A 26,651-nucleotide genomic window follows, 5' to 3' on the forward strand; every position below is an offset into this window, starting at 1 on the left:
TGCATTTTTAGTAAATTTTTCTTCCTGTTAATTTTCTGAGAACATGTTGATTGTGAACCACATTTCTATAAAAAATACATCAATCTTTCATAAATTACTTGAGTCAGGTCTACATCTGCTAATCTATTACCGATTATTTGTTTGAGAGAGAACGCATTAATGCCAGAAGGAAAATGTACCTAGTGGTCAATACTATTTTAAAAAAAATGCATTTTTCAAATGAGTAGTCTGACACTGACATAAAAAATATGAGGATGACTTTATTAAACATACAAATTCAAGAACATTTTTTTTTTAAGAGAAAAAACAACAGCATTAGAAGACAGCAGATCAATGACCCTGGTATACAAGTATAATACTTGCCAAATGGAATATGGATTACGGCAAACTAACTTCAATGCTCAAAACAACAAAATGAATGTTAAATCTCCCTAAGTTGTATTATACTCTGTGACTACCAAGTGGGAAACTTCTTGGCAGACCTACACCTCTAGACTCAATCCTTTAGTAAATCTGATATGCTGTCATTTATATATATATATAAAATTTTGTATGTCATAATACATAAACTATCTTAGTTCCTTTTCTACTTTGCCTACTTCATTAGCACTCTTCCCAATGCACCCAAGACTCTAGGAAGCATCTTTCTCTGACCAGGACTGACTTACTCAAAATAGGATATAGAGATCTGAATGGCTCTAGGCAGAGGAGGAATCTCCAATTAACACTGTCAATTCCGTGTTCACTATCCTTTTAGCAGCAACCTAATTATATCTAAGATAGAATGCAAACCATGTATATTCAGAGAAAAAGAAAAGCACTTTGAACTAACAATCTTTACTTTGATCCCACAGCTTCCCTTTATCAACACATTATTTTAACTTCCCAACTATGAACACAGGCGGTATTTAACAAAGTACCCAGAAGCCTTGGAAAGCACCATAAAACTTCCAAGGAGAATGTGTTTTAGATGTGGGTAGAGATGGCAGAAAAATCAAGAGAGAAACCATTAAGAAAAACATGGCAATTCACACAAAAAAAGTATTAAAAAATGAATAAATAAAACTCAATTTTAAGTAATATCCCGATATTTTTCTCATTGCTTTAGTGTTCATAAAAGGTATAATACATGCCTCTAAAAAAGGAAATTATCTTCTCTACCTCCAGAATAATCAGAGGACCAGCATCAGGTTGAGTTTTCCAGAAACACACATAGCTCAAAAAACCCAGTAAACCTGAAGTCTTTTGACTCACTGAAGTCTTTAATCCCTGTCACAACCCTCAATTTCAAGACTCATACCTTGAAGCCCTATGTACCAGGCTAAGACTGCTCCTATTTCTGCAGATGGCAGTTTACAAACAATTAGGTAAATGAAAGATCTGATTCTACTTGGGTAGATCTAAGTCAAAGATCATTCTGTTAGTCCAAGAACTACCCTAGGCAACTTAAGTAATCTTAATCCATATTTTAGAATCTGCTAGGAGAGCAAATATTAAATAAATTATTCACCCTGACCTGGCCTCTAATCAAGAATTTATGGCTATTACAAATAACTCTTTTTCACTTTACCTCACAATACACAATAATAAACATTAAAGAATAATCATAAACTCATATCTTTAAAAAATGGATGCAACAAAGCTTCCTCTGCTGTTATTCTTGAAGCTGGATTCAGATCTAGGAGTTTATCAAGCAGGTCATAAGCTTCATCAGGCACCTCATCCCAGCCTTCTAGATTGGTAGTAGACTCCTCAAAATTGCCCCCACAGCCATTACTGTCGCCTTTATATGATGAATTCCCTGAGGGTTGCGCTTGAGGTGTTTGTATGAAGTGAGCAAGTTTACGGTTTTCTGTCTTCTCTGAAAAAGCTGGGTCATGAGAACTGCACTCTTGTATATCACTTGTTAATTTAGAAGTGTTAGAATTTATACCTCTGAGTTTCTCACAGAGTTTTCTCAAGTCTTGTGCTGGAACTTCTTTGCTACACAATATTGACTTGCCTAAAAGAGAAAAAATATACATATATTATATTATTTGAATATATCAGAAGTCTCTCCCATGAGAAACATGCAAGTCCAACTGTTTGCTTTGTGCATATATTTACGCTGAATGGGAGATAGAGCACCATGTGCCATATTTTAGTTGTGTTTTACATCATGTAGTTGAAGGTCAAATCATAAAGTGGGAGATGGTAAGTAGAAAGCAGTGCCTTAATAAGTAATATAAAGGACTCTTGACTCTGCCAAAATCTTCAGCTTCATCATATTCTGTAATCTTTAATCAGCTGCAGTTCCCATTCCCTCTTCCCCTTCCAAGCTTCTACATGTTTCTGACCACATGTTTCCTGTCTTTGAAGAGGATGCCCTGCACCCCCTCCACCCCCATGCCCAGAATACTCCCACTTACATCACCACTCAGTTCAAGCATTATTACCTCTGTGAGGCCTGACACTCTCAGAGTTGATCATTCTAAGCCTCTGCTGTATCCTGTGACAACTTCTATTATTACTTTTGCAGTTCTGTATTGTAACCTGTATTATAATATCTGTCTCACCTACTAGACAACAAATTCTTTGAAGATACAAGCTATCCTTTTCTCAACTGAAAAACATACTCATGCAAGAACACAATTTCTGATGTAACAATCTTGCTTTCCTTGTATGCGGTACTTCATCCTATTACCCTCAGATAAAATTTTCTTATAACATTGGGCTGGTCGAAAGGTTCTTTCGTGTTAAAAACTCCGAACGAACTTTTCGGCCAACCCAATAGTTTCCAATAAGGTACAAGGTTGTAGACTGACTGCCACTGACTTTTCCTGGTAGATTAGACCGTGGCACTGGGATGGATAATCATTTTTGCAGTAGTTCTTACTCAGAAATAGCTTTTGATTAAAATTACTTGTTTTCTCAAACTAACAAATGTCAACCCTTTCTATGTATAACATTTTTCTGAATCATATTTTCCAGGAAAAGGTGGGGTGAGACCAGTATATGTATTTCCTGAGGTTCCTCTGATAATTTCGATATGCAACTTTGATTAAGGTACACTGATTCTGGGGCTGGGCATGAGGCAGCCCAGTTACTTTTGAGGTAGGCTGACTGAAATTTTGTCCCAAAGGAGTGTCCCATAGTTTGTAGTTACAACAACAGAGAACTTTATGAACACACAACATGTTTATTTGTAGAGAATTTTGTAATAATTTATTAAGTGATCTGCAGGAGATTAGCAAAGGTATGTGTTTCATTCTATAATATAAAACTGCTTACCAAAAGTTTTAGCAGCCTGGATAGTTTCCCTGGATCCACGAATTGTCATAATTTGAGCCAAAGCAGTTAAATCATCACTTGCTTTATAAAATGGATATCTTCCACTAAGCAAAGAAAGGAATATGACGCCTGCAGACCACATGTCAATTGCTGTAACAGAAAACACACTTAAAAAAAAAAAATCCCCAATCTATGATACTTCTACATCAGTAGCTCTCAATCTTCACTGTGTATTCAAACCCTCTTAAGAACCTTAGAATAATTCTGATGCCCTGCCCCAATCCCCTCAGAGGCTCTGACTTAATTGTGCTGAAGCAGGGCTTAGGCATCAGTTTCTTAAGTTCCTCAGGTGTTTTTACGTAATTTCAAGGTTGAGAATCCCTGGTCTAACATCCTTAATGCAAAATACAGTGTTACCTTTCTTGAGCAATATGAAAGTTGGTTAAGTTTAAAAGGACATTTCACCACTAAGTGAATGCACATTTTATAACATCAAAATACATCCAAAGTAGCTATGTAAGAAAGAAAAATTGAATGCACCCCATGAGTTACACAGCATAGTATTGAGAGTGTTTCACTTTAGTGAAAAGTATTAAACATTAGAAGCTCATCTTCAGCTAGATGCTAACCCTAACTTTTATTGTGGAAACTTTAATCTCCAAAGTTCTTGCAGTTATGACTAAGACCAGCTCAGCCTCATGTGAAGAAACTCATTAAAAAAATACATATTTAGGGATCTCTTCTCTCCTAATGGTTGAACTCCCAGTATCACCAGCCCCTTGACCACTGCATCATCTGACATTCTTGGTTCCCTCTATACCTCTGCCTGCTCCTTCAGTGTTTTCTCCAAGCCTTAAGGGCTAAGTCTCCCCAGAGTTCCAACTTCTATCCTGTATACGCTCCCTGACTGGCCCTTCATCCACTTCACAGCTTCAACTATTAATACCTTTAACACAGTCCAGACCTCCCTGAACTTCACTTACTTTTTTTCTGTTGGACATCTCTATGTGGATTTCTACAAACATCTCAAATCAATGATGACCCCACTCATCTTTACCTTTCCCTGTACATGTTACTTCTTTATTCTCCCCTTGGTTACTGGTACCCATTCGAATCGCCCAAGCTAGAAATCTGATCAACATCCTGGATGCCTTTTCCCCACCAGTTCATACCCAAGTCCCACATCCAATTATCCAGCAAACTCGGCTGCCTTTCCAATTCTTCACTTTTCTGTTTTTATTAACGTCCTCGTTCAGGTTTTCATCATCTCTCATCTGGACCTGCACACACCTCCTCTCTGTATACCTGCCAGAATGACCCATCTAGAATACAATTATTACCATATTTTTCCCTAGAATAACTTTCCAAAACCTACAGGATATAGTCTAAGCCATGTAACAACTGTGATCCAAACTTGTCTACCTCTCTCCAGGTTGGTTTCTCACCACTCCTTGACTTTCACCATACATTCTACCAACACTAAACTTTTATTGATTCCAATATGACCATGTTGTTTCTTGAGTTCCTCTGCCCACGAAATCCCCAATTCCAATTCATTCTCTTTTCAGATGTCCTCTCTTCCATGAACTTCCCTCCATAATCCCTTCAGATAAGAAAAGTTAAATATCCCTAAAATACTCTGTATAAAGTTTTATAACCATACTTAACAATTACTTTATAATTATTTGCGCGTGTGTCCTGACTAGAGTGGAAGCAGATAGTTTTATTCATTTTTTTAGATCATTAGCAAGTACAGAATAAACCCACAATCAATGAATACTTTTCTGTAAAGTCCATGATATAAGTGAATATAACAGGATTCATCTATTCAATAAGATGTTTTCTGGGTTCCTGCATCAGGACAACTCTTTCAAGTTACAGACTTTTTTCTTTTTCAACATAGTTTTGGCGGTCCTAGCTACAGCAATCAGAGAAGAAAAAGAAATAAAAGGAATCCAGATCAGAAAAGAAGAAGTAAAGCTCTCACTGTTTGCAGATGATATGATGCTGTACATAGAAAACCCTAAACATAGTATCAGAAAATTACTAGAGCTAATCAGTGAATTTAGCAAAGTTGCAGGATACAAAATCAATACACGGAAATCACTTGCATTTTTATATACCAACAATGAAAAATCAGAGAGAGAAATTAAGGAATCAATCCCATTCACTATTGAAACAAAAAGAATTAAATATCTAGGAATAAACTTACCTAAGGAGACAAAAGAACTGTACACAGAAAATTATAAGACACTAATGAAAGAAATCAAAGATGAACATAAAACAGATGGAGAGATATTATGTGATCCTGGGTAAGAAGAATCAATATTGTGAAAATGACTATACTACCAAATGCAATCTACAGATTCAATGTGATCCCTGTCAAATTACCAATGGCATTTTTCACAGAACCAGAACAAAAAATTTCACAACTCATATGGAAACATAAAAGATCCCAAATAGCCAAAGCAATCTTGAGAAAGAAGAATGCAGTTGGAGGAATCAACCTTCCTGACTTCAGATTATACCACAAAGTGACAGTCATCAAGACAGTATGGTACTGGCACAGAAACAGAAATATAGACCAATGGAACAAGATAGAAAGCCCAAAAATAAACTCATGCACCTATGGGTACCTTATTTTTGACAAAGGAGGCAAGAATATACAATGGGGCAAAGACAGCCTCTTCAATAAATGGTGCTGGGAAAACTGGACAGCTACATGTAAAAGAATGAAATTAGAACACTTCCTAACACCATACACAAAGATAAACTCAATGAATTAAAGACCTAAATGTAAGACCTGAAACTATAAAACTCTCAGAGGAAAACAGAGGCAGAACACTCAATGACATAAATCAAAGCAAGATCCTCTATGACCCACCTCCTAGAGAAATGGAAATAAAAACAAAAGGAAACAAGTGGGACCTGATTAAATTTAAAAGCTTTTGAACAGCAAAGGAAACTATAAGCAAGGTGAAAAGACAACCCTTAGAATGGGAGAAAATAATAGCAAATGAAACAACTGACAGAGGATTCATTTCCAAAATATACAAGCAGCTCATACAACTCAATACCAGAAAAACAAACAACCCAATCAAAAAGTGGGAAAAAGACCTAAACAGATATTTCTCCAAAGAAGACCTACAGATGGCTAACAAACACATGAAAAGACGCTCAACATCACTCATTATTAGAGAAATGCAAATCAAAACTACAATGAGTCACCACCTCACACGGGTCAAAATGGCCATCATCAAGAAGTCTACAAATAATAAATGCTGGAGAGGGTGTGAAGAAAAGGGAATGCTCTTGCACTGTTGGTGGGAATGTAAATTGATACAGCCACTATGAAAGATAGTATGCAGATTCCTTAAAAAAAAAAACCACCATATGACCCAGCAATCCCAGTCCTTGGCATATACCCTGAGGAAACCAAAATTGAAAAAGATACACGTATCCCATTGTTCAATGCAGCACTATTTACAATAGCTAGAACATGGAAGCAACCTAGATGTCCATCGACAGATGAATGGATAAAGAAGTTTACATATACAGAATGGAATATTACTCAGCCATAGAAAGGCACACATTTGAATCAGTTCTAATGAGGTGGATGAACCTAGAACCTATTATACAGAGTGAAGTAAGTGAGAAAGAGAAAGATAAATATAGTATTCTAATGAATATATACAAAATCTAGAAAAATGGTACTGAAGAATTTATTTAAAGGCCAACAAAGGATAAACAGACATAGAAAACAGACTTATGGACATGGGGAGAGGGGTGGAGAGGGTGAAATGTATGGAAAGAGTAACATGGAAACTTGCATTACCACATGTAAAATAGATAGCCAAGGGGAATTTGCTGTATGGCTCAGGAAACTCAAACAGGGGCTCTGTATCAACCTAGAGGGGTGGGATGGGAGGGAGATGGGAGGGAGGTTCAAAAGGGAGGGGATATATGTATACCTATGGCTGATTCATGTTGAATTTTGACAGAAAACAACAAAATTCTGTAAAGTAATTATCCTTCAATAAAAAATAAATAAATTTTAAAAATCTCTTTAACGCTATTATACTGTTTTCATAATAACAAAAAAATTTTTTAATCAAACACACAATCATGTGTGTCCCAGGAGAATTTTGAGGTATTAGGCAAACATAAAAAGTTACAAGTCTTAAGTTAGCAAAGACTACTAAATACAATCCCCCCCCACAACAAAGGTAATGTTAAAAGTATTCCTAAATCATCTCGTAAATAGATAAGCAAAATGCAATCTATTGGGGGAAAAAAAAGGCAACACTAGATTTCATTAATAATACTATCTCAAAAAGGGAATGTCACACTGCTAGAACCACTTATATAATTTAGTTAAAAGCAGAAGAGCTCAAATTTAGTCATAAGTAGACAAAAATCATAAAATGAAATTTATGGCAACCAATTTAACTGGATTCTGTATTTCTGGTGCAACATACCTGTAGTTTGATTGGGGCACTTGGTCAAGACCTCTGGTGCTCTGAATCCTGGTGTACCTGCCCTGGGTGCAACCTGCTGCCGCCTTATGATGATAAAATAAGATTTTTCCAGTTTAATTATTTAAGACCAAAAAAATAACACTCGTCAGTTTAGTTCACAGTAAATTCTACTTTGACATCTATATAAATAAAAGTTATTACAAAGCAAATGATAACCCAGTGGGATGAAAATCCTGGATTTTGCTTCTACAGGCCTCACCCCACACACCAGTTCCCAGGCCTTATTTCAGAGGGGCTTCAAGGTACTTCTATACATAAAAAGAGGTAGTGTAGGATACGAGTCATAATGGAAAAATAGAATACAACAGGAACTCTGGGATATAAAAATTTATTTCTGTTTGGAGTGATTAATTACAGAGATACTTGTTCACTTATACACTTGAGTTAATCAGGAAAGGCTCATGAAAGCTTCTGAAAGTTCTGAAGGGAAGAAAGGAATTCATGTGTGGCAAAAGAGGTGGGAGGTATGAGAGAAGCGTTCTAGTATTTGGTTTAGGTTACTCTACACAGGCAGGAATAAAGAAAAGAAGGTAAGCTTAAATCACCAAGTAAAGCATGCAATTTTGAAGTTTCAAAAGAGCTATCCCTACTGCTACAAAACCATTTCATGTAAAAGCAAGTGTGCTTCCCAAAGAGCACATGTGTCTAAGGGGACAAACACGACAACAGCTGTCATCTACTCTTCAAGGTACTTATCTGTATTAGTGCCTGTGCCATTCACAGGACCGCCTTTTTCCTTTTCACTCACTTATCCCAATTGTCTACCAAAATCAATGCAATTTCTCATCTTGTCTGGCAGCATACTCGTGGTTTCACAGCACCATCCAAACACATTACCTTGAAAGGCAAATACTGCAAACTTTATCTGTTGCATAACAGTCACAGGTCAGGCTAGCTGGGCAAGAACTGGCAGTTTTCCTCATCACACCACTATTCATGACTTTTGTAGAAATGGTCTTCTTTTTGGTTCCTAATTTTCTAGACAGTAAATCCACAGTCTTTGACTGCTTCATGAACTGTAAAAGAAAAGTCATAGTCTCTATTTTCATGACATTTAACATGATGCTAGTATATGCTAGTAACAGTAAAAGCAATAGGGGAAGTGTAACTTTCAAAACTGCTGAACAGGCTTTTGGAATGTAAACAAACACTTGCCTATCAAAACACTTAAGGTCTTTTTAGGTTTCTGTGTTGAGTAAACATAAAAATTTACTAACTGGTCCTAGTCTGGTGAATATTTGAATTGCACTTTATTAGAACTTTCCCTGTAATGTTACAAAAGTATAAACCAGTTATGTTCTAGTGTCTAACTCCATTTCAGAACTGTAAACTGCACAATTACATCAGCTAAAATCAGTTTTAATTTGTTGCTCATGCTATCTAGCTGCTACAGGATATCATAAGTCCATGTAAGACCATTTAACATTGATGACAATTTTGTAAACTTTACAAACATCTTTACGCCATCAACTGTGTGTCAGAAATGTGTTAGTTGTTGGGAGCTCACAACTCCAGCCAATGAGAGATAAGGCCATTCAGACAAGGTCTAAATGTTCCCTTAGAGAAAGAGCAACAATGAGGCAGGTAATCAAAAATGATGAAAAATTCCACTAGAAAAGTTCATACCTGGAGAAAATGAAAGCACTGACTAGATAGATGCTCAAAGCAGTAACACCTTCTGCTAAAGAAAAAAACCTTAATAACTCACTGATAATAAAACCTAATCTGGTCATTCCCTAAATTCTCTCCAGTGTGACACTGACTGATGATTGTACTATGAAGCTACATTACTTACTTTCACTGCAGGGCTCTCATGTGAAATGGAGCTGTGTATATTGAAATTTCTTTCTCCAAAAACAGAGCGCTGGACAGAAAGGCCTACAGACCCCTCCTACAATACCAACAAAAACAAGGAAAAGAAGGATTATATCTGTAACACTTTCTGCCAGCTGTACTCTGCCATAGTTTTGAGAGTTAAGTGACATAAAACAAAAGCAGCTGCATCCAAGTCATCCTCAGGCACCAAAGCACTTCTGTGAAAGGAGAAAACAGTCTAGACAGAGCTCTTAACCGCCACAGAGTGTTATCACAGTCCACAAATACACATAACTGAAAAATTATAAAACCACCTGCATGGATGTTACATGTTGCTGTGCAGCTAAAATGGAGATAGACACTTTGGAGTTTTTTTCCTCTATAACTAATGTTTTTCTTTTAAAAAGGATAATATAAGCTTCATACATGCAGGGAAAATTTTATGATTTTCCATTTTTCTTATATAATAGAATTGTAGTGACAAAGACATTATAAATCTACAAGCAAAATGTTCAGTTTTCAAATCATCAAACAATCCATCATAAATCTCAGTGAAATCTAACAAACTGAATATATAACAAGCATAAACAACATATATATATGTATATATGTATTTTTCAGTTGCAAGTATCATCCTAGAATTAGAACTCCCTCTGTTGGACAGAGTACATTTCTAAAACTGTATTGGTACTTAAGAAATGAGAGGTAGAACCTTTCCATCTTTTCCATGTTTAGTCTGAACTTGTGCATTTGTGTAGGGCCTTTTAACAGAAGTTTTTGGGGTAGACTGCTGATCCAGCTCTTTAGGTGCTGCTGGGCCACTCAATGAAATCTTGTTGCCGGTGATTACATAGGATTTATTTTGTGAACAGCTTTCCTGGTGAGCTTCAGACTGGACAAATTTGAGAAGCTCTATTTTAGTATCATGGGTTCCTTGGGCCAAACCAAAGTCTACCAAGGCATACCTATGAAACAAAAATAAGCATTTTTATTTCTCTGTAACATTGAAAGCTTAGTAACATCATAATATGCTCAAACCATATTCACACAGAAACTGTAAATCTTTTGGTGATAAATTAAGGATTTAAAATATTCTTGAAGAAAGAAAAGTTAAGTTTTATAGACAAGGTAAAACTTGTCTTAGACAATTTAATAGCTAACTCTGAAAATTAAGGAAAGATGTCTCCCACACACAGGAAACATCTTTTCTCTCCTTCTTCCAATGGCTTGTTCAGAAAAGGAATGCAGATGTAAACACAACCCTTTGTTCTCTGATGGTGGCGGAGATGGCATCATAGCAGATAATTTTTAACTAAACAAGTTTAAAATAAAAATAAAATAAAAATAAATTAAAAACCATGGTTTAAATTTCCAAGTCAGGAGTACAGAAACCCAAGAAAAGAGGCTATGGTTCTATTTTCCTTACTATACTCAATATGATCCTCTGTATAAACAGCAGTTTTTAAGTTGTCAGCTTACAATGCCTCTATGTATATCATCACGAGAAAAAATAAAAAACTCAAAACTTTTAGTGTTGAAATAGGAAACTGGCTATCATGTGGCCCAATCCCCTCATTTACTAAAATGAAGTCCAGAGAAATGTATAAGGTTTAAAAAAAAAAAGCTAGACCCTTTGTAAGTCTCTTAGCTATTTCCACTGAGCCATGGCACATCGCACTCTGTGCGACCCCAGAGATGGCAGCCCACCAGGCTCCCCCGTCCCCGGGATTCTCCAGGCAAGAGTACTGGACTGGGTTGCCATTGCCTTCTCCATTAATGATGTATACTGTCTTACTAACACAATTTTATCTTCTCCTTGAGGGTATTTCCCTTCCCGAACCACAATGAAAATCCGAAACAGAAAAATCTGTGCATGGTTGTTGTGGTATGTTTTAAGTCAAAGAGATGGACCCCACAGAACAAATTCATTTAAGTATAAATATTTTCTGGTAACTTTCCATACTTACTTTTTCAAGCGCCTATTATATAAAAAATTGCTGGGCTTAACATCACGGTGAACAATACCAAACTGATGAATGCGTTTCAAAGCTTTGAACAGATTAAACATATATTCCCGTACTTCTTGAAAAGAAAGAGAATTCAAAATGTCCTAAAATAAAGTTATGAATAAGGTTATAAGATTGTTTTCAATGAAATATTTAGCCGATAAAAATTCAAGAAATATTAAAACCTACCAAAAAGGACTCATGCTCCAGATATGGCATAGCAATAACCACATGATCATTCTTCCTAAAGCAGTATTTAACTCCCATGACATTGTCTTGCCCCCTAGTGGAAAAATGCACAATGAACCATGGAGGAAAGGTCAAATGAACTGAAACTTTATGCAGTTTTTTAAAAAATGCAATTTTAGCATTACATAAATAACACAAGGAAGCTAACTTAAAGCCATCATCATATAGGATAGTATGCTCACTTAACTGAGATTTTTTTTTTTTTAAACAAAAACAGCACCAGTTATGAGGTTATAATTCAAAAACAAAGATAATTATAGCTTTAAATGAGGAAGTGACAGAATGAGAAGGAAAAGATGACTAATAAAAATGAGTTAACAAGACTTAGAGATAGGATGGTAACAGTAATAAATAAATCAATTAAAAATAGCTAATAATTATTGAACATTCACTACATGCCAAACTCTGATCTAATCGATCAATCATAGCGATCAATAATTCACATAACCTTCACAACAACCATATAAGGATGGTACTATTATTTCCTGCCCCACCCCCTTTTTTTTTAACAGATAAGGACACTCAGGACCAGAGAGGCTAAGGAATTTCCCCAAGGTACCTAAACTAGCAGGTCATGGAGCCAGGATTTGAATTCAGGCAAGTGTGCTCCAGACCTAGACTCTTCAGAGCAAAATGAGGGAAACAGGGTAAACTGATTTCCATGGTTTTGAGTCTGAGTAAAACAACATAGATACCAACAAAGCATGTAGAGAAAACAGGGGGAAAAAAAGCATTAAAACTAAAACCTCATCAATTTGACAAAGATATCTAGATACAAGACTACATCTTAAGTGAGAAGTCAAGTGTAAGTCAGTGACTGTATTATAGGTAAGTGATTAAGTTGTGAAATTATTAAAGAGAAAACTGCTGCTGCTGCTGCTAAGTCGCTTCAGTCGTGTCCGACTCTGTGCAACCCCATAGACGGCAGCCCACCAGGCTCCGCCATCCCTGGGATTCTCCAGGCAAGAGTACTGGAGAAGGTTGCCATTGCCTTCTCCGAAAGAGAAAACTGAGCCTTGGAGAAATCTCAAGTTGGAGGGGAAAATAAGGCAGAAAGCCCAGGCAGGAAGGTCCACAAGTAAGGAGTTGTGAAGCAAGCGGTGATCAGTAAAGAGGTCAACAAAAATAAGGACTAAGGAAAGGCTTTCATTCTGGTGAAGGGGAATTAACAGCAAAGTGGAATTAACTAATTTTCAGAAAGTAATTTAAGTGGAAAGAAAGAGGCCAAATAGGATTTAAGGAGGAAAAACAGAATACAATGGAATCAGAATATAAAGACAGTTTTCCTGAAGTATCTGTCAAATAAAAAGTAAAAACCAGTATGGGAGCTAGAAAGGAAACAAGATCAGGTAGACTTCTTTAGCATGTACACTGCTGAAGAACTAGGAAAGAAAAAGTTGTAGGAGTTGTTTACAGTATAGAAAAAGGAATAATCTTATTCAGGGTACTAGAAGGTAGGTGCCTTACAGTAGGACCTTATGCTCCTGTCTTCCATAATAAACAGACAGCATGTTCATTCATTCAACAGATACTTAGTGCGCCCTGTTAATCAACAGACACTATGTTAGACATTTAAAGATGTGATGGTGAATTAAAATTAACATGATTTCTGCCCTCATGAACTTTACTATCTAGTGGACACTATGGATAATAAACCATATTATTATATTTGGGGTTTTAAAAGAGACAAAATATAAGGGTTTTAAAAGAGATCAAAGGGTGTTATAACAATGAAAAAAAAAAGATCTCATTTAAATCAAAGATGGCTTTGAAGTGATAGTGTTGTTGCTCAGGGCAGAAAGATAAGGAGTCAGCATGCAGACTGGCAGGGGTCTTCCTGGCTGGGGAAGCAGTATGAGGAGTGGCCCTGAAGTGAGAAAGCTCCTGACTCAAATTTGAGGAGCTAAAGAAACTAGAGCACAGTGAAGAAAGTAGAAAGACTGACATGAGATAAAGCTGGATATTTTTCAAAGAACACTGAGAAAACATTGAACAATTAGTGGAACTAACAGTATCCAATTTGAATTACATACATACATATTTTTATATTTTAAGGATCAGTCTGGCTGTACTTTGACTGTGGGTTTAAGAGAGGAAGAGAAGAAGCAGGCTATGTAGTAATCGAGGCTTGGACTAAGACAGCAATTGAGAAGATAGACAGATATGGAAGAGATTTTAGATGTATTTGGGAGGCAAAACTGCCAGGACATGATGATGGATGTAGACTAGGAGAGATACGGAGAAACTGAGTGTGATAATTTCTGGCTTCAGTATCTAGGTAGACTATGGTGCCATTTGCTGAGACGGACAGATGAAAACAGACTGTGGCAATAGGTAATTCTGGGGGCCAATGAAGGTGGAGTAAAATTTACTTTCTGGCGTACTAGGTTTGAGATGTTTATTAGGTACCCAAATGGAAATGTCAAATAGGCAGGTGGAGATATATATATATATTAAATCTGCAGTTACAAGTTCTGAGGTTATAACACTTATGGGAATCACTACTATGTATTTAAACCCATGTGGAATACATGACACCACTTAAGAAAGTCTAGAGAAAGAAAGCCCAGGATCAAGAACTGAAGAACTCCAACATTTAGGGGTCAGGTAGAAGAGGAGGAACTGACAAAGGATACCGAAAATGAAGGCCAAATAAAGCAGGAAGAAATCAAGGAATAGATAGCAGCAGAGAAGTCAAAAGACAACAGTTCAAATCAATTATGCTAAACACTGCCAGGAATTCAGGTGAACAGAAAAAGGAACTGGCAAAATGAAGTCAGGGTTGACTCTAAAATATTAATAGTTTCCATTTAGCACAGAGAGTAGCCTCACTCTGTGTGTGTTTGTCTGTGTGGGTAAAAGGGAGGTGTGAAAGTGAAAATAGGTTTGTGCAGGTTAAGTTTTGAGATGTCTAGTTGTGAAGGGGAGCAAAGAAATGATGGAGTAGCTGCAAGAGGGACAGAGGTACAGGGAGGGTAAGAGATATGACATTATGTGTCTATGTTGACAGGAATGACCTAGTAGAGAGAGACCAATGACAAAGACATGCTAGAAGATTCTGTTGTTCAAAATAAAAACAGAGATGAAGCTGTTAATATCTAGAGATGTGAAATAAGAGTTCCCCACATTTTATACCATGGAAGACAAGGTCTATGATTTGGTAGGAAGATTAGAAAAAGAAGTCATAAGAGAACAGAAGTCAAGCTGAGCCTCAAGGGAATTCCACCCTAAAAACTAATATAAACTTCACTAGCCATTCCAAGATTAGAGAAAAAGTGCCAGCAAACTGTAAATACCTGACTGAAGAATATGTTTAATTCACAGACAATCTCATCATCCCTATGGGGTACCTATTAATATCTAAAAATCTTAAACATCATATACAGCAGTTGCCTACCCAGCCACTGTTAAGCACTGAAGTTCAGCTGCAATTCTTATGGGGTGACTTGTTGGAATTAAGTGTTTTAGAGCAATTTTCTCTTCAGGTCCGACTTGTAACTGTGCTGTAGCCAAATAAACAGAGCTGAAAGTGCCTGTAAAACAATTAGAATCTTTTAATATTTTATTTTTTAAAATGTTTATGAGACAATGCTAAAATAATTCTTAAAAACTGGAAACTAAAATGATCATAATTTAATCATTAATATTCTAATGATACTGAACACAAAAAGCAAATACATTTGTATTAATAATTAGAACTTATTTTCAATTTTTAATACATTCTTAACTGTCGTCACTTCTTTAGGTGGTATATTAGTTCAGTAAAGCTATACAGTACATCTGTTTGATTGGGTCAGCATAAAATATTGGTATTTCTATGGTATGACCCATTCTAGTAAGTATCTTTCTACAATATTACCATTTGAAATTACTATCTTAAGGCTTGGATTCCAGTTTGTTAGAAATAAAAATTATAATAATCTTAGGAGAGGAAAACCTACAACACTTTTCATTTTAAAAAGTTTTTTAAACTTTAAACTTTACCATGAAACTAAACAGAAAAAAAAAAAAAAAAGACTGGGTGGTCAATTAAATTTGAGAAATATTGAGTTAAAATAAATTGATAGATTTCTCATTACAAAATTTTCTAGACCTTTAATGTACTGAAGTACATCATAAATAACCAAAAAGGTGGTATACATGCTATAATTTTCAAACTTATTAGCCTCTTCATCCCTCTGCCTCCCCAAGAGTAGTTAGCTATTTGTTAGGAGGACACCAGAAGGGCTTCCCTGGTGGCTCAGTGGTAAAGAACCCTGCCAATGCAGGAGACATGGGTTCAATCTGTGGGTCGGGAAGATCCCCTGGAGGAGGAAATGACAAGCCATTCCAGTACTCTTGCCTGGGAAATCCCACACAGAGGAGCCTGGCGGGCTACAGTCCACGAGGTCCCAAAGAGTCGGACATGAATTAGCAAGTAAACTGTAAGAACAAAGAGGACACCAGAGTTGTTCAAAACAAAGGTTTTGAATACTAAGTCAGTGCTAGAAAAAAGGTAAGAAAATTGACTTAAGTGTCAAAAACAGGTAAGAAAAAAGATGTAAAGATTTGATTTTTATATCGCAAATCATCTCATCATCTTATTTCTCTGCACTCACTGATTCAGCCTTTTCTCATCTGACACAACTGTGAAAAGCAAACAATGAACAAATGGAAGTTGCTTTTTTTTCTTTTTACTAAGTTTTTATTTTCTATCTCTCAATATAGTCACCAAAAAGTTCTATTATCTTTTATCTTCTCATTCCCTTCACATTTGTCTGCTAAATTTGCCCTTCATTCAGTCAATATGATTGTGTCTCTGAATGATATTTATGTAAACACTGACCATCCTATAAATATTGTACCAGTTTATTTTCATCAATTTGCCATCTTAGGTTTCATATATGTTTAATTCTACCTAACTGCAGTGGAAAAAGAGAAAAAAAGATTTGGCTTTCCCTGATCAAACCCCCCCACTTAAATCTTAAACTTTTTATAGATAATTATCATTAATAATTATTTACATATTGATATCAATACTTTTAACAGTATAAAATTATAAAGTTTCAAATAGGACTGTTCATTTTACTGTATGTATTTATTCATTCTTCCTTTCTTTCCAAGGAAAAGAGAAAAGTTGTTATGCCAATTAATAATATAACCATGGTCTTTGTATTTTAAAAGGGGTATTTATCTAATAAGAAATAATAATGAAAATCAAGATTATACAAAGGAAAAAAGGAGGGAAAAAGAGCTTATAAAAATAATGAAGTATATACCCAAATTACCTTCTCCAATTTTGTCCTTAATCTTAAACAGATTGCCAAGCTGTGGTACAGCTTCATAAAGCTTCTCAATATCTTTTTTAACACCTATCAAGGCAAAAAAGAATTCAGTTACAATTAATGAGTATATTTTATATTTTCTTAGGTTAAAATGTCTCAAAATAATTTCTAAAACATAAGTAATATGTTACATTACATTAATTACAAACAAAAATAGCTACAATAAACCTTAAAATTATAATACTAAAACCCCATCAAGTTGCTCTAACTCATACACCTCTTGAAGAAACAGACAAAACTGAAAAGTAACTGAATCACTCACACCCAATTGCTGCTACTCTAAAACTACATTCTGACAGACACACTGTCACTGCATAGAGTACAACACAATGAAGAAGCTGTTTAAAAAATAACTAAACAATCTGAGCTGCGATCACTAGATGGCATGACAAGGACACAACGCAATTTTCTTGAAAACTATTTCCTTCCTCCAAAGATGCAAAATCTTACAGGCTTGGAAAAGTTTTATATATTGAATATTCACAGTACAACCTAGAAAGAAGCTCTACTTAAGGTCTCAGGAATGTTAAAAAAATATTCTTTAAAAATTGTCCCAATTACCAGTAGTATCCTATATCCTGAAAGCAGATAAATCATTACTTTTAAATAAATATAAGCTCTTTGCAAAAGCCTGCATGGTTAAAATACAGAAAGGCAATAATTCAAAATGTGATAAACTACTGGATACAAAGGATATTTACATACTTAAGAGTTCTCAGATTTTATTACAATATCTAAGCCAAGCATTAGCTACTTTTAAAGTTATAACAACACTCTGCATCTGCAACAGTTTAAGATATTTTCAAAGTAACTACACATGTATTATCTTTTCAGATACAGCATTTTCTCAGATCTACATAACAGCACTGTGATATTGGGAGAACAGACATAATGATCCTGGTCTTTCAGATAAGGAAACCATATTCAGGGAAGTTAAGTCACTTGCCCAATTTCACAGAGGTATTGCTGACAAGTCTAACAACCCACTCATTTAACAAACACTGTCTTTTGAAAAACACCCAGCAATTGTATTAAAAAACAAATGAACAAAGTTGGTGAAGATCCTGTTCTCTAGGAGCTTGATGGTTGCTCAGTCATGCTTGATTCTTTGCAACCCCATGGACTGTAGCCTGTCAGGCTCCTCGGTTCACGGAATTCTCCAGGCAAGATTACTGGAGTGGGTTGCCATTTCCTTCTCCAAGGGATCCTCCTGACCCAGGGATCCTGCATTGCAGGCGTCTAGGAGCTTCCTCTATTGGAAAAGACAGAGGTTAAAACCTCACTTTTAATACAAGATTTTAATTGTAATATTAGAAGAGTTGCAGAGTCTGACACGACTGAGTCACTGAGCATACACCTACTCATATATATTACTAGGTAGAAGGGGAGGGGAATGAACATCTATGAAGGTGACTTCCAGTCACTAGAAAGAAATAATAACATCTCTGAAGGTAACTTCCAGTCACCTTCAGGAGACAGTCAACCAGTGTTTTTGAAGCATTTACCAAACAGAGAACTGTACAAGAAGGCATTTCAGGAAGGAACTACTATGTATGCAAAGACAAGCAAAAGGAAAAAGGCAAGGATTACTGTGGAGAGAGGCGAGAGTAGGAGAGAAGATAAAATTGAATGTGGTTGATAAAATTCAGGTTTCCCTGGTGGCTCAGAGGTTAAAGCCTCTGCCTGCAGTGCAGGACACCTGGGTTCGATCCCTGAGTCGGGAAGATCCCCTGGAGAAGGAAATGGCAACACACTCCAGTATTCTTGCCTGGAGAATCCCATGGAGGCAGGAGCCTGGTAGGCTACAGTCCATGGGGTCGCAAAGAAAAAGCAGAGGATGTAAGTAAGAGCCGTGTAAAGTTATTAAGCAGGAAGATGACAAGCAGAAGATAAATTTGAGGGGAAGAATACTAAGAGGTGAAAATTAAATAAGAGGCCAAGAAGACCTAATTCAGAAGTCTTTCTACTCTTATCACTCCATCTAAGTAACAAAAAGAACTTACTTAAATTATTTAAATTACCCTCACAAACAGTCAGACACAACTTGGTGACTAAACAACTAAAACACCTTCCCATTTACCAAGCAGGTGAACTGGAAAGCTTTGTGGATTTCAATACAACAAGAGGTAATATAACAGTAATTATGTGAGCCAGTTTTAGAGATGAGAGGTCTAAATCAAAATTCTGGCTCCAGTTGGTATGACCTTTCTAAAGCACACAGCTTACATCTGTAAGCCTTAGTTTCCCTATTTATAGAAAATGGGGTAATAATAGTACCCATGCTGTTGAAAGACTATGAGGATTAAATGAAACAACATATAAAACACAAGCACAGCTTTTAACACAATGTCTGACACATGGTAAATATTAAATAAATTATACTGGTGATTCTTATTGTTGTAGTTATGATTAGTAACATTACTTCTTTAGGGCTTTTGCTCTTTCTGTTCCCCTTGCTTGAAATCCTCTTCCCTTATAACTTTACATTGCCTAAACCAATTTTCAGTTTCCTCTGACATCCTACTTAAATTAACACTCCTCCCCATTATCCACTTTACCCTGTTAATTGTCTTTTGGTGTTCTTATCCACTACAAAATTATGCTGTTTATTTGTTTGCTGTCTGCTTCCTCCCACTAGAATATAAGCTCCATCAGTACAGGCTCCCTGTCTGTATAATTCACAAAGCACTGAGCTCTTAGAACACTGTCTGGCACGTTCGTTGAATGAATGAATGTTTACTATCATTATGGTCACTCAGACAGCTGCAAAAAAAAAAAAGCAAAAGTTTATAAGTTACAACAGAGTGAAGCCAAAGACAACAGAAATCCCTTCACTATTAGCTACCACACTCCGTCACTCTGGAAACCAAAACCAAGGCCTGGGGGGAAAGTTGGCTTTCCAGCAGTCATAGTTGCCACAGTCAATTATAATCATGTCTAATGAGTGTCAAATCCAACCAACTTCAAGTTCCAGTGTCACAGAAAAGGCATTATGAAAGGGCACTAAAATATGTTCAATTTGCTGTAACATTTCTTTGATTCTAAGACACACTTTTAACAACTCTCCAACTGGGATGCAACTTACAACTGTGATTGGTCAGCATCAAAACTTACAGAATAGGAGTCAATAACCTGAAGAAAATTTAAAAAAATCAAAGAAACATTCACATTTAACCCTCAAGAGTCAAATGACTATAGGGAGGAATTATAGAGGTGACGAAGTACAAATCAAACAGGTTAGCTCCACAAAACTGGGCTTTTCTTAAAAACTCATTAACAATGGCTTTTTTTTTTTTTTAATGAATTCTTCAAAGAAATTCTGCATCGCTAATATATGAGAACAATACTAGGAGGGAAAAAATAGGGTATCAATAACTCTGAATATAAAAAGTGATTCAGAAGAGATAGATCCAAAATGTTTATTTTCCTTTTCATGTGTGTACTAGAGATATGTAATTATTTGTCTAGTTACATCTAAAAGAACTCTTTCAGTAGGTATATAAAAACATTTCTAGTGATAAGCCTTGTGTCACAGTATAACTGGCAGCATTTCTGAGCAGTACATAAAATAATGGTATCTCTTAACAATCAACAGTGTTCAGGTACAGTGAAATATTTTAACAACCTTTTGTGGTCTTTTTATTACTAAATGTATGTGTTTGTATGTATGCTTTGTTGTATGCACATGATTAATAACACCAATAGCTTTGCAGTAGGATGATACAGTTTCATATGGCTATTTAAGTGTAATCAAAATTAAATAAATTTAAATTAAAAATTAACTTCCTCGGTCACACTAGCCACATACAAACATCTCCGTTATTGCAGAAAGTTCTACTGGACAGTGCTGATATAGACACTCTGAAATCTAGAGTCTGGAGTCAACTCCTATCATTAAACCACATTAGTGCTCAGGTTTTTAACCTGTAAAACAAAGGAGTTGGATTAGATGAACTTCACCTTCCAACTATAATATTCTATCACTTTCCTATGAGTTCCACGTTCGGAACCTCCCTTTGCATAAACATGAGCTGGCAGTTAGTAGTAGAGACGCTGGTTAGCTGTTAGAAATAACTAGAAAGAAAAGATAAGTAGTAAAATACTGTAATGCACAAGCCATGTGTATGATTATGCAAGCTCAATGTGCTTCCATACCACCAGCACTTACTATGCAGTTACCCATCTGTACAAAATTCTAGTTATGATTATATGAAGGTTTTCTGCTTGCAGAACAACTTTGATGTTTCTGAACGGAAAAACTTCCTGACAATCAAAGTGAATGAAAAATCCCCAGTGTGGAAAAACCCCCAGATTCTGAAGTGGAAGATGAGAGTTGATCTTGGAAGACAGTATTCATGTCAAAAGCTAGAAAATACTACTAAGGGCAGAGACCAATGAATATCAGAGACCAATGAAAATACACTTTGAGGATTGGGGAAAGACCCTGAAAAGTCCACAAAATAAAATATTATTTAAATTATTAAATATTATTTAAACGAAGATCTAGGCTTCTGTTTTGAAATTTTAAATTAATTTTTTCCTGTTTCGTAATATATCTAAAATGGTTATAGCAACAGCCTCCTTAACTATACTCTCTGCTTTCACCCACAAGGACCTATAATCTATTTGTAACAGCAGCCAGAGTGACCATAAGTCACCATATCACTATTTTGCACAAACCCACTAACGGTTTCACATCTTGCTCCACATAAAAGCCAAAGAACTACCTCCTTTCCTCACCTCTCTGACTTCACTCTCATCACTCACCTCCTTGCAGTCACATGACCTCTTGCTGCTGCTGCTGCTGCTAAGTCGCTTCAGTCATGTCCGACTCTGTGCGACCCCATAGAAAGCAGCCCACCAGGCTCCTCCATCCATGGGATTTTCCAGACAAGAATACTGGAGTGGGGTGCCATTGCCTTCTCCCGACAGGACCTCCTAGCTATTTCTAGATGCGAGCATACTCCCAGCTTAGGGCCTTCACACTTGCTGACTGCTCTGCCTGGAATGCCCCTCCCCAGATATATGCAAAGCTCCCTCCTTCACCACCTTCAAGTCCTAGTTCAAATGTTACCATACTAGAGCTTCCCTGGTAGCTCAGTGGTAAAGAATCCGCCTACCAATGCAGAAAACAGGGGTTCAGTCTGGGAAGACCCCACATGCCACGGAGCAACTAAAACTGTGCGCCACAACTACTGAGCCTGTGTTCTAGAGCCTGGGAGCAGCAACTACTGAAGCCCAAGCAACCTAGAGCCTGAGCTCTGCACCAGGTGAAGCCATCGCAATGGGAAGCTGGCACACGGCAGGGAAGAGTAGGCCTGGCTCACGGCAGCTAGACAGAAGCCTGCACAGCAACGAACACCCAGCACAGGCAAAAACAAATAAATAAACAACATTATTTTTTAAAAAATGTTACCACACTGAAGTCTTCTCTGACCAGTTACACTTACTAAAATCACAATCTCCTCCCCAATGCCTATCTCCCCTCCCCTGCTACATTTTTTTTCACTGCACTAATCACTTTTGAATATACTATTTATCTATTTTCTGTCTCTATCCACTAGATTGAGGGCATTGATTTATTTGTCTGTTTTATGAACTGATTTATTACTAGCACCTAGCAAGGTGTTATGTTAAATGTAACAGGGGTTTAAGAAATATCTATCATATAAATGAAATGCTTTCAATTACTTACAATGGAGTAACACTGATACTCCAGGAATATAAGTCTTGCTTATTCTGGGGCTTCATGTACTGCCTGAAATTATGCTTCCTGTAACTTGTTTTATACATAATTAAATGTAAATGAAGATCACATAATTTAGGGAGATCACCTAAACTAGACACTCTTGAGAGTGAAAGGGGGCGCTCATAATTACACTGTGATAACAGGCATAAACTGAAACTGTTTCAGGCAACCAGGATGTTACCTATAACCCACTTTAGAAGTGTGGGCTAACAGCTATTCACATAACACACCAAAGGCAAGCCTTCCAATAAAGTTCAACAGTATACAGGAGACATTAGGAGAACATAGAGTGTCTTCTTTAGCTGAAAAGATCTTCATCACTTACTAAACTTGGCATATGGTAGACACTCAAAAAAAAAAAAAAAATAAAAGCTTGCTGAAAATATGAAAGAATAAACTTTTGATAGTTTAAATAATATCTATTGTTTATAAATATCATTTATAAATATATCTACTGTTTATAGATAATATCTATTATAGAATAAACTATGCCAGGTACTTCATTCATTGCAGTATTTTTTGTAACAGGAAAAATGGCAAACAATCTAAAGGTTCAATAAGAAAAGGCAATTAAATAAATTATAGCATACCATGCAATGGAACATTAGGTGGTCTAAGCTACAGAATAATTACATTTAGAAATATTCAAGATACATATTGCTAAGTTAAAAATGGAGATTAGAAATAAATTGGCTGACTCCAATTTTTTTTTAAAAATGTATCTCTATATGCACAGGAAGACTAAAGAAAGGTAACAAAATGTCAACAGTGGCAACATCTGGATAGTGGCATATTCTCTTTCTATATTTTCTTCTCTAAGCATGTACAATTTTTATCAGAAAAAAAGTTACTACATAAAAAGCTGACAGATATCCCAAAACAAAGGGTCATACAATGTATCCATTATACTAAGATTTTTACTTTATATCTTTGCATTAAAACATGCATTCAAATATTTTCAAGCACCTACTATGTGCTGAACAGAGTAAGGCTCTGGGAATACAAAGATATACAGAAATCCCACCATTCAAAAGTTATTCTATCAAGGCAAATCATACTAGAACACGAAACAGTTATGTGCCTGGACTTCATCAGTTTTATTCCTTATTCAAGTCATGTTTTTGATATAACATTAGGTTTTTATTAAGGGTCAAATAAAAAAGAACCATATGAATCATATGAATACAATTTCAGCATGCTTTATAAATTATAAAAAGCACTGTTTATAATGTTCAATGTTCTGCAACATAAAAGCTACAAAATTTTAGAAATGTGGAATAAATCCACCCCACTCTTTATTTCCTAGCAGATTTTCAGAAGAATATTAGAATAATAGCTTTTACCTGAACATTTGCTAGAGCCAAGTCAGATTCATTTATTCATATACTCTGCCTAATGCACAATGTACATCAAGAGCTATACAAGATACTGCCTTCAAGGAGCTTATAGTATTACTGAAGAGGCAAGATATACAGACTGCTTAATAATACAAGAATAATAATATAATGACTGTTACTGTATGTGTCTGATGACATAGGGAAAGCTGAACCTTGAAAAACAGATAATTGTAAAAAAATGGATGGGAAGAGGGAGAGTATCCATGAAACTGGGTGAGAGTGGCATTTTAAGATTATTCTAGTGGCAGTGTACAAAATGAACTGGAAGATGAAAAAGGAAATGAAAAGTGGCAGTGTAAGTAAGAAACTTCACTGTAATTCAGAAGCAAAGTGTAAGAGAATGAAAGTGGGAATGGGAAGATAAAACTGGGGGACTGGATGAGGGCAGCAAATACAAAGACAAAGTCAAAAATAACTTTTAAGTGTAAAGTTTTAAGTGCAGATACTTTAACTGGAATAATAGTGGCTTTCATCAAATAGGGACATCAAAGGGTACTTTTATCAAATATGGTACTTTAACATCAAAGATGAGTTAAGCTTTAGTCAGAAAGCAAAAGCAGGAGATGTCATATTTTTCCAGGGTTCAAGTTAAAGTCTATTTTGTAGTGTTTGAGTTTATATAGGTATATCTCATGAACAAAAAGTCAAAATTAATATTTTTGAAAAAGCACTAAATATGCTTAAGACAAAGATGGAACAAGAAGACTTAGCCACATTTTAAGTGAAAAAAAATCAACAGTTAATTGGAACTCCTATTTAATCAATATTTATTGAATGTCTACTATGTTGCAGACACAGTGCTACAGCAGGAATAAAGGTGCACATTATAGTGTACAAGATCAGGCACTGTTTGATACTCTCCTCATTTCAAGGTCTGGGTGAGAGTCAAACATTTCATGATGTACACTGAGATACAATCCTTTATTACTGCTATAGACACTTCATTTACTTTTGTCAATGAATTCTACCTTTGAATACTTAAGTGAAAGTCCCTCCAACGTCCATTTCTAAATTCAAGCTTAACGCAATATGGTGAGTAGAAATAAGAACACAGGTCTAGAAGAGAAATTCTAGTTTGGCTATCAACAAACTGTGATCTTAGACAAGCACTAATATTTAGATTTTAGCAACTTCACCTGTAAAACATGGCTGGACTACAATCCTTCTAAAATGCAATGTAATCCTAAATCTAGATCTTATGTTTTACCGATTCGTAAAATACTCCTATATAAACATACAACTCACTTTAAGCTTTAGTGTTTTGGTTGTTTTTTTAATAATGGAAATTACAAAATTGTTGCCTACATGTCTTTGGAAATAAACACATACCTGGTGGTTTAAAATTCTGCTCTTGTTTTTTTAATGAGCCATCCGCCTGAAACCGGCCACCAAGGGGAGAAAAAACCATTGGCTTATCCATCTGAATCCCCAAAGCAGGCTCCATCACAAAGCAAGTGGGGTGCAAAATGCCAGCTACAGGGTCATGTCCGCAGGGGGACCAAAGCAGCTATGAAAATCAGAATACTGGAGAAGATGAGAAGTTTAAATCATTTAGTGAACTAACCACTAAAAATGCTACTGTCCCCAAAGCAAATACTTAAAAACGCACCTTTGTCCAAATCCCCAAAGGAAGGAAAACCGTGAACCATTTCTAAAGATTCCATGGGCTTCACTTTCACCTCCCAGACAAACCGGCAGGAGCTAAAGGGAAAACTGCCTACCCGGGGAGTCTCCCGGTAGCAGACGGCGGTGGGAACTGCAGAGGTAGCGAATCGGGTGGGGGAGGCCTTAGTGTGGAGAACGGTTTGACCTGGAGGAAGAGGGTTGGAGGAGAACTTTTGACTACCGAAAGGGAGCCCCGGGAGGTTTGTCCAAGGCCCAGTGCAACGTGGTGGAGAAATAATAACGTCACGGCTTAGCAGCGCCGGGAGGAAGGGAAGGGGGACATGAATGAGATCCCTGCCGGAGCCCGGCCCGCGAGCTCCGCGGGGAAGGACCTAATCCCTGAGACCCGAGACCGAACTGGATGCTTAGTGCGCAGGCGCAGGACATTCCCGCCGCGGGTCAGTGGGATCCGCAAGGGTTTAGGGGGGTTACTGAGAGGGAAATCACAATCTAGAATTCGTTCCTAATCCCTCACAATCCCGCGCCATGGAACAAACCGTCGGAAACTCACGGTTTAAGGGAATACGACTTCTGGGGCTTCCCAGATGCTTGGGTCGCCGCCTCCGAGTCCGCCAAACGCGCCTGCGCAACACTTCCCGCCTCGCCGCTTTTAGTTACACATGCGCACTGTAAGGCCC

At 36.5% G+C, this 26,651-nt stretch overlaps 1 protein-coding gene across 2 annotated transcripts; it reads right to left on the reverse strand.

The window, feature by feature from the left end:
* Positions 1-240: 240 nt before the first annotated feature.
* Positions 241-26,651, reverse strand: CDC7 (cell division cycle 7). Of its 2 annotated transcripts, XM_043460677.1 has the most exons (13): positions 26,525-26,627; positions 25,958-26,158; positions 25,678-25,872; positions 17,146-17,229; positions 15,276-15,411; positions 11,819-11,912; positions 11,591-11,733; positions 10,336-10,588; positions 9,604-9,699; positions 8,646-8,824; positions 7,749-7,831; positions 3,271-3,420; positions 241-2,002 (listed from the first exon to the last, which is right to left on the reverse strand). In XM_043460677.1, exons 3-13 carry the CDS (start codon positions 25,790-25,792, stop codon positions 1,605-1,607), a joined length of 1,731 nt encoding a protein of 576 aa, XP_043316612.1. In that variant the 5' UTR covers positions 25,793-25,872; positions 25,958-26,158; positions 26,525-26,627; the 3' UTR covers positions 241-1,604. The 2 variants fall into 2 exon arrangements, with proteins under 2 accessions (XP_043316612.1, XP_043316613.1); XM_043460678.1 differs by lacking the exon at positions 25,958-26,158 and having other exon boundaries at positions 26,525-26,651.

The sequence above is a fragment of the Cervus canadensis genome, chromosome 2 (assembly GCF_019320065.1).
Source record: "Cervus canadensis isolate Bull #8, Minnesota chromosome 2, ASM1932006v1, whole genome shotgun sequence".
Lineage (NCBI taxonomy): Eukaryota > Metazoa > Chordata > Mammalia > Artiodactyla > Cervidae > Cervus > Cervus canadensis.